Source organism: Zophobas morio, unplaced genomic scaffold, assembly GCF_036711695.1.
Source record: "Zophobas morio isolate AGI-343-1 ecotype UQ-CSIRO unplaced genomic scaffold, CSIRO_AGI_Zmor_V1 ptg000016l, whole genome shotgun sequence".
In the NCBI taxonomy this organism is placed as follows: Eukaryota; Metazoa; Arthropoda; class Insecta; order Coleoptera; family Tenebrionidae; genus Zophobas; species Zophobas morio.
In genome coordinates, this window is record NW_026972121.1 from 3827725 (window position 1) to 3836534 (window position 8810).

At 35.1% G+C, this 8810-nt stretch overlaps 2 protein-coding genes across 2 annotated transcripts; both read right to left on the minus strand.

The window, feature by feature from the left end:
• Positions 1-855: 855 nt before the first annotated feature.
• LOC135129780 (UDP-glucosyltransferase 2-like) lies at positions 856-2543 on the minus strand. Its single transcript, XM_064057030.1, has 4 exons — positions 1725-2543; positions 1450-1672; positions 1184-1403; positions 856-1120 (listed from the first exon to the last, which is right to left on the minus strand). The coding sequence occupies exons 1-4, from the start codon at positions 2541-2543 to the stop codon at positions 856-858; spliced, it is 1527 nt and encodes a 508-aa protein (XP_063913100.1).
• An 801-nt stretch (positions 2544-3344) lies between these two features.
• On the minus strand, positions 3345-8810 carry LOC135129781 (UDP-glucuronosyltransferase 2B2-like). Its single transcript, XM_064057031.1, has 10 exons — positions 8790-8810; positions 8681-8732; positions 5154-5315; positions 4965-5075; positions 4699-4918; positions 4457-4650; positions 4274-4365; positions 3997-4219; positions 3730-3949; positions 3345-3675 (listed from the first exon to the last, which is right to left on the minus strand). The coding sequence occupies exons 1-10, from the start codon at positions 8808-8810 to the stop codon at positions 3429-3431; spliced, it is 1542 nt and encodes a 513-aa protein (XP_063913101.1). The 3' UTR covers positions 3345-3428.

Genomic DNA, 8810 nt, shown 5'->3' on the forward strand with positions numbered 1-8810 from the left:
GTAGAGGATGTCTACAAGGATCTATCTGTGGACCGGCGATTTAGAACATGATGATGGATGGGTTGTTGGAAGGAATTGGAAGAAAAGGCATAGCGTGTGTGGCGTATGCGGAGGATCTGTTGTGTATGATTGAGGCGGATAATAAAAAGAGATTGAGGATGTGGGAACCGAAGTGATGGAAACGGTGGTTGCTTGGGGGAATGGAGTGAGTGTCGAGATCTCCACGAAGAAAACGGTTATGATGCTGTTGAAGGGATCGTTGTCTAAGTCGAGACCGCCGAAGGTGACGGTTCAGGAAAAGCGTGTGAAGTATGTGAAAGAGGTGAAGTATCTGCGTATAAGAGTTAGTGAGCGTATGAATTTTAGGTAAGTCGAGAGTCTGAGCTGTAGGGTGATCGGAGTGATGGGGAAATTGAGGCGTGCATTGAGGAAAGAATGGGGTCTGGATAAACGAACGGTACGAGTGGTGTATAAAGGATAGGGTGTGACGGAGTGAGGTATGGGGATGCGGGTGAAGAAGAATGAGAGAATGAAATAAGAGTGAAGTCGGTGCCGGTGAGGAATGGAAATACAAGCAACGGGACTGTAAAATAAATGGAATGTGTGTGGCCTCCGAAAATTCGCTTCGTTACAATAAAATCGGGCATGGTATCCGTTTAAATGTATAGCTGTAAATTTTCTCAACAATAAAAATGTATTTCAAGCCTTATCTATGAATTGTTAAGGTGATATGGCGTACTACCAGTCATCCATTTGTCTAACGTTACGTCATAGGGAAAATTTGGAAACCTAATATTTGAAATACTTAATTGGTCTAATTTTAAAACAGTTTATTGAGTCATAATTCACATTATTTTATTTACTGTATTCTGAGATTAAACCGTTAATATATGACCTTACTTTGTACAAGAGATAAATTATAATAGTAATGATAACAGTTGCTACTAAGACAACTTCCGCTAATAAATAGTCAAACCAAGAAAAATCAGCCCCTGGACTCTTCAAACGTATTTCTCCCTTATGCCTAATAACGTATTCAGTCCACCAAACAACCTTTTCCAGTCCTGCCATGGGCTTGTCGTACAAAACGTCACGAAGTTCCTCGATTCGTTTCTTATATCTAGAATAATCAACATTGTATTGTCTCTTCAGTAAAGTCGATATAAAAACAACCGCAACTCACTTGTTATTTTCAGCAACCTCGATAATACACTTTTTTAGTTCCTCCATGCTCACAGTAACCGGATCAACACCTAATCCGATCCCCATGTCTATAATTTTGTGGACATTCGAAGGCTGGTCAGTCATGAACGGTATCCCAATGAGTGGTACCCCTCTAGAGACTGCTTCTTCAATGGATTGAAGACCACCTTGTGTAACGAAAACACGAATATTTCGATGTGCTAAAAGAATTTCTTAAAAGAAGGAAATTAGTAGGTAAACGCTAACCAAGGAGATCTTGTTGGGGAAACCACTTTCTTGTGACCACGTTCTTTGGTTTTCCAGGCAAGTAATCGGACTCCCATTTCCACAGAACTTTGTAAGGTAGTTCAGACAAGGCTCCCAATATATTGTTCCTTAGTTTTTCATCTAAATTTGTGCTTTTAACGTTAGAGCCCAAGCTGAAGTAAATCGCACCTTCCACAGCATGGTCTAATAGTTTTTGCAAATCCTACACATTTCAAGGTGAGTTAAGGTTATAAGAATGCGTTTGTGGTACTTACTTCAGGCAGTGGTTTCGCCGGTTTAATGTGTATTTGATCCATTTCCACTATAGCGGGTACATTAGGCTTCGGTGGGTACACAACAGGGTTTAGATTAATAAAAAGCATACTTTGACTCGCCTCCATATCACCTACGTACGACACACTCTCCCCAAAATACCTTTCTGCCATACCTTGAGATCTCGGTACCAAAATATAATGGTGGTGGTACCATGACCACAAACTCCACAGAACACTTTCAATTTTGCTCCACAGCGATTTTTCAACATTGTGGAAACCAAATAAAACATCTGGGTATAGTAATGGGTGTGAGGGATTGCCAAGAATGTTGTAGTTGACTGCCATTAGTCCAAAGGTAGCAACCGCAATTACAGGTGCTTTGAACCTCCCAGCTAACGCATACATAACGGGATGAAGACCTTCTACCAAAACCAAATCAAAATGATTGGACTGGTCAGCTATTAGTTGTTTGAACATAGAAGTGTTCAGTTCGGCTTCTACAATAGAATCCATGAAACGGTACCCAGAAAACAATCTCTGAAAAACGTTTGAGTCTTTTGAATACACATCATGGATTTTGGTTTGTTTTAAAATGTCGTAGGCGACGCGAACACTAATTTCGGTCAGGTTTGTTAGAGAGGAGTCGTTTAAAGGGTCGGTTGTTACTACCGTGACGTTGTGACCTCTCAAGGATAGTTCTTTCCATATTAATTGGAAAACGAGTTGGTGACTAACTGAGGGAAAGAAGAACACTGCGAGTATATTGCTGCACAGGATAGGTGTGGAAAATAGAAGAAGTACAATAGTTGCAGGGTACATTTTCTTGTCACTATTAAACGATTAAATGGGCCGTTGGCGCTTTATACTCAGTGCAAAAAAAATAAAAATATAAATTATAATCAAAAAATAAAAGCGATATCTGGCATATAAATCACAGCGTGAATGTTCAAAAACAGGTCACACTATAAGTTTAGCCAAGGGGTTATTTATGTACATAATATATTAAATTCCCTGTAGAAAATTATTATTGCACCTAGAAATATTGTCGGTATTAAGCAGCAAGAAGTGTTACACTGCTGAGTCTCCTCTCCTCAAACAGAACTACCAGAAATGTTGTAGTGAACTGTCAGTACTCCAAATACACAAATTCCAACGACAGGTGCCTTGAAACTTCCAGATAAAGGGTACATGACGGGATTAATACACTCCATTAATACCAAGTCAATTTCATTATATTTGTCATTTATTAGTTCCCTGAACCCTGTACTATTAAGCTCAGCTTCTACAATCACATATAGGAAACGACACGCTTCGTATAAATTTTGGAAAACAATGGTGTCTTTCGATAAAACCTCCTGAATTTTGATTTGTTTTAGAAAATTGTAGGTGAAACGAACACTAATTTCGGTTAGGTTGGTTAGAGAAGGGTCATTTAAGGATAGTTCTTTCCAAATTGATTGGAAGACGATGCACAGAACAGGTGTGGGAAATAGAAGAAGTACCACAGATCCAAGAAACATGTTTTTATTATTTCCAACTACGACTAACGAAATTGTAATTTTCTATACAAGGGAAAAAAACGACAAAATCGATATCGTTACATATAAATTGTTGACGACTGCTTACACATTTGATGATTATTTAAACACATATATAAGGGTAAATTATTTTAGCGGCACTAAACAGTACAGTTCAGTACTATTTTCACACACATTTAGTCCATTGGATTATTTTGTACGAGAGATAAATAATGATACTAATCATTACAATTGCTATTAACACAACTTCCACTAGGAAATAGTCAAAATAAGAAAAATCAGCTGTTGGACTCCTCAGGTGTTTTGCCCCCTTATGCCCAATAACGTACTCAACCCACCAAACAACTTTTTCCAGCCCCGTCATCGGCTTATCGTACAAAAGTTTACGACTTTCTTCGATTCGTTTTTTATATCTAAAATAATAAATAGTAGTCAGACAACATTAAACTTAAAGTAAAAACAAGTACTTATTGTTTTCGGCGACATTAACTATACATTGTCTTAGTTCGTCCTTGCTCACGGTACTTGGATCAACACCTAGCCCGATCTCCGTGTCTACAATTTTTTGCACATTTGATGGCTGATCTCCCATGAAAGGCATCCCAATGAGTGGTACCCCTCTAGAGACTGCTTCTTCAATAGATTGAAGACCCCCTTGTGTAACGAAAGCGCGAATATTTCGATGTGCTGTAAAGAATTTACTAAAATAGAAAATGTGGTAAGAAATCACTAACCAAGGAGATCTTGTTGGGGAAACCACTCTTTTGTTACCACGTTCTTTGGTCTTCCAGGCAAGTATTCGGACTCCCATTTCCACAAAACTTTGTAAGGTAATTCAGATAAGGCTTCTATTATTGTGTTCCTCAGTTTTTCGTCTAAATTTACGCTCTTGATGTTTGACCCTAAGCTGACATAGATCACACCTTCGGTGGCATCGTCTAATATTTGTTGCAAATCCTGTACATATCAAAATGTTAGGTTATGTGGCTTATTAGTATTGGTGGTACTTACTTGAGGAAGCGGTTGTACCGGTTTGATGTGCATTTGCCCCATTTCGACTATAGCAGGCACGTTGGGCCTCAGCGGATACAACAAAGGGTTTACTAATTTAGAATTTAAAGAGTTTGTTTATATTTTATTTGCGTCAGTAAATGGTTAATTGGATTAGTTTGTACCAGAGGTAGATAGTAGTACCACTCAGTACAACTGCAACTAAGACAACTTCCAATAATAAATAGTCAAACCAAGTAAAATCAGCTGCCGGACTCCTCAAGAGTTCCGCTTCCTTATGTCTAATAACGTACTCAGACCACCAGACAACCTTTTGCAGCCCAGTCATTGGCTTGTCGTACAATATGTCTCGAATTTCCTGAATTCTCTCATGGTATCTAAAATTGTTCCTTCGTTAAACTCAAATCACAACAACTATAACTCACTTGTGGTTTTCGGCAACGTCAATTATACACTTTTTTAGCTCTTCCTTGCTCATAGTAACAGAATCAATACCTAATCCGATCCCCATGTCGATGATTTTTTGTACATTCATAGGTTGATCACGCATGAAAGGCATCCCAATTAATGGTACCCCTCTAAAGATTGCTTCTTCAATGGACTGAAGACCACCTTGTGTAACGAAAGCTCGGATATTTCGATGTGCTGCAAACATTTATTATGATAGAAAAATCAATAAGTAAACACTGACCTAGGAGATCCTGTTGGGGAAACCACTTTTTTCTGATCACGTTCTTTGGTCTTCCAAGTAAATAGTCGGACTCCCATTTCCACAGAACTTTGTAAGGTAACTCAGACAAAGCTTGTCTTATCGTGTTCCTTACTTATTTCTCTAAATTTACGCTTTTAACGTTCGACCCTAAACTAAATTAGATCACACCTTCGGTAGCATCGTCTAGTATTTGTTGCAAATCCTGAGGAAGCGGTTTCACTGGTTTAATGTGCATCTGTCCAATTTCGACCACGACGGGTACATTAGGTCTCGGCGGGTACACCAAAAGGTTTGTATTAAGGAAACACAAACTTTGATTTGCCTCAATACCTGGAACGTAAGCTATATAACATCACCATGGAGTACTCATGCTATGTAATCAACACCTAATGTTAACTGCATTTACTAGATATCTCATTATTGTGTCGCAGCGATATAGTTGGCAGGTAAGCCTTGTAACATCACAATGGGGTACTACGGTTATGTAACCAATAAGTAATGTTAACTGTAGTTACTAGATATCTGATTAATATATATACACATGCTTCGGAATGTTTTATTTTTATTAGTTAATTATGTAAAGTGTTTTTCAGTTCATTTTACAAAATGGCATGTTAAATCGAAAATTAACGTTTCTGACACGGCAACAGCAAAAAACATTTAAAAACATACATATCGAGTATTATATAGCTCTATTTTATATTTATTATTTATGTTTGTGTTGCAAGTAAATAGTATATTCATAAACAAAAGATGCTGAGTCTTAAAAAAAGAAATTTCTTCCCTGTCTTAAATCTTGCATAAGCGAGATGACGCCAATAGTGAGTTGCTCTTAATTTTTTTTTTTTTTTCATATTATATTTCCTGCAATTATATTTATTTATAATTTTATTTTTATACGTCCATAACGACCTGCGCTTTATAAAACAGAACAAGAGACTTAATGCACATAGTTTATGATCAGAATTAAAAAATGTCCCATCTAACAGGTAATACGAATTAAGACTAGCAATGAGACATCATTTTTTAACCTCTGCCTATGCGTCACTGCCAAAAAGGAACAATTATACATATACAGAATTTTGAAATGAGTTCGAAAAATAAAATGATATATTTCATTATTTTATTAATTCTAATGCAAAATATGTTGATCGGCAGCAAAAGCAACACAAAGAAAAAAATCGAAATTAAAAAACTAATCTATTTCAAGGTCAGCGATATCGTTCTTAGATAAAAATGAATTAAATAATTTCTTCACTTTGATCGTAAGGAAAATAAATAATAATTTGAATACGAAACAATAATTGATCATCGAGTTTTGTGTATTGACTTTCGCACTCAGTTATAGGTATATCTGTTTAACATTAAATTTTCAAAAGTTTTGATTTTTCCAATGTAATCTTGGGCTCTAAAATAAACTGGTAATATATAATGTATAATTATAATTGAGTATTTTCGTGGTTGATCTTTAAATTATTATTTTCTCAAAAAATTCACTTAATTTCATATCCAATATGTAGCTAACTGAAAACTGATAATAAAGCAGCAGATAAGACGAAATAGTGTAGACTTTTTTTAATGTCAGTAATAGAGTGTATGTAATAACTAGAGAGCGGAAAAAATGCAGCAAAATTTTGGGAAATATGATCATATGATATGCATCAAATTTATGCAAATATGCAATAACTTTCTTAATATATGCAGAGATATGCAGTTGCATATGCTCCAAAAATAAAAAAAGCGTAATAACCGAACTAAATTTATTTACTAATTGCAAAAATACCTTACCTTTTATTACAAAAAATACATAAATCACATTGCAAAGTGTTTAATTAGATCTCACTGACAAATAAATGACATTTTTTAAGATAATATTCTTATACTAAAAAATAAATATAGGTAAACAGAACGAATTAAAAAATAGTAGTAATCGACTATTTAATTACTATTTTGGTAACAATTTATTTTTAAATATTTTTCGAAATATTCTAACAAAAATTTTTCCGGTGATTCTAAAGTATGTATTTGTAAATAGAAAAACTGCGTACTCCGTCCACAGATGTAAAAATACTTATCGGATTAGAGCAGGCACAACAAAACACAGTTCCTTCTTGAAGAATAAGTTCAGGAAAAGGTTTAATTCATAAATTAATTTGAGTTATCTACATATTGACATACATCTCTATCGCTTTAAATACTTAAATGCAAACCACCATAAAACATACCATTAATACACTTAAGTAACGAACAAAAATATTGAAATAAACGGTATTTCCAAAAGTAATTAGGACCCGAATTTACCTGGAAGGATGGCTTAACACCCAGTGGTTTCTCCAAACTACCATAAAACCCAAACCATTCCCAGTTATTTGAAGCTCAGGACAATATTTGCAATATGATTCATGAAATTTTGTCTTTCTAGAAAAACGCCGATCGAATGGCAATTTTTTTTTTTCAAAGTAGCACAAAAATTGATAAAAATGCAAAATATGCACCCGTTACGTGAAATATGCAGCAGAAGGCAAATATATGCAAATATGCAATTTTTTTATAGCTGTATTCATTTTTAATTAGCATGATTCGTTCACATTTTAAATATCAAGACTTATATTCAAAGAATAACGGATATGCAAATTTCATAAAATCCGCTCTCTAAATTAATAACCAATACATCGGATATGTTTCTGTTTTTGTCTTCGCTCGACACCTCTGTATTTACAGTATTTAAGCAAGTATACGTTTCCGCCCCTAAAATCCCACGTACGGCATCCTTTGCCCACGTAAATACAGTATCTGGAATGAAGACAGAAACAGAAATAGTTTTACAACACCTTATCAAAATTTAAAAAAACCACTATGGTATTATTTGAAATTTATTGTTAATTAGATGTGGGTCGTCGTATTCTTTAAAAAGCGACCTTCGTCAGTGAGTTCGTAATGCTTAATTAATAATTATATTCAGAGCGAAAAATACAACGGCTTTATTAGAAATACACCAAAGACAAGTTTTTTTCATTCTAATAATTTCTAATTGTTCACTTGGAATGTTATTTTGTAAGTACCTGCTTGGCAAATTGTAAATAGAACATCTATAAGGTGACCAGATTTCAAAAGTCCGAAATCGGAACATTAGTTTCCATTTCCATCGTAATCTGATATATAACTGCTTTGAAAATTTTTAGTTGTAATATACTAACAGTACTGACATCTGCTGACATTTAAAACAATGCTGACAACCGTATCGATACAAATTTTGTTCCCAATTTTTCACAAAATAAAATTACTATTCATGAAAATTAGTGATTTATCCGATAATTTATCTTTATTCTTATCAGATTTATAGAAATTGGAACATTCACGGAACGAATGTTTTAATCGGAACATTAATTGGACGAAATTTGAAATCGGAATTAGAGTATTGAAATTGGTACAGTTCCGATCAAATCGGAACGTATGGTCACCTTAAACATCTGGGGTAATATAGGGAAGACCCAACGACACAAACAAAGCCATAAAAATTTTTTGCCCATTGTCCCTGAAACGGGACAAGGTTTTGAAGAGTTCGTCGAATTTTGATTTTATAAAGACGTTTATAAAGCGATGATGGGTAACAAAAAAATTAGAGAGTGGTTAATTTTGATTTTATTAAATTTATTTCATCTAATGAAAAAATAACACTCAAATTCTGCATTTACTATCCACCAGATGTTTGGGGGGTGCAGTCGGACCTTTGTTGGTTTGGTTTGTCTATGAGTCGGACAATCCCCTTTTTCCGTATTTATGGTTATTGCACTTCACACTCACAGTGAAGCTGTCGAATTCCAT

Coding starts and splice junctions, on each gene's coding strand:
- LOC135129780 (XM_064057030.1), bottom strand. CDS start 2,543: ATGTACCCTGCAACTATTGTACTTCTTCTATTTTCCACACCTATCCTG. Junction 1,673..1,724: donor CGGCGAAACCACTGCCTGAA/GTAAGTACCACA, acceptor TGAAATGTGTAG/GATTTGCAAAAACTATTAGA. Junction 1,404..1,449: donor TCCCCAACAAGATCTCCTTG/GTTAGCGTTTAC, acceptor AAATTCTTTTAG/CACATCGAAATATTCGTGTT.
- LOC135129781 (XM_064057031.1), bottom strand. CDS start 8,810: ATGGAATTCGACAGCTTCACT. Junction 8,733..8,789: donor TGGAATTCGACAGCTTCACT/GTGAGTGTGAAG, acceptor TCCGACTCATAG/ACAAACCAAACCAACAAAGG. Junction 4,651..4,698: donor GACGTTGCCGAAAACCACAA/GTGAGTTATAGT, acceptor GAACAATTTTAG/ATACCATGAGAGAATTCAGG.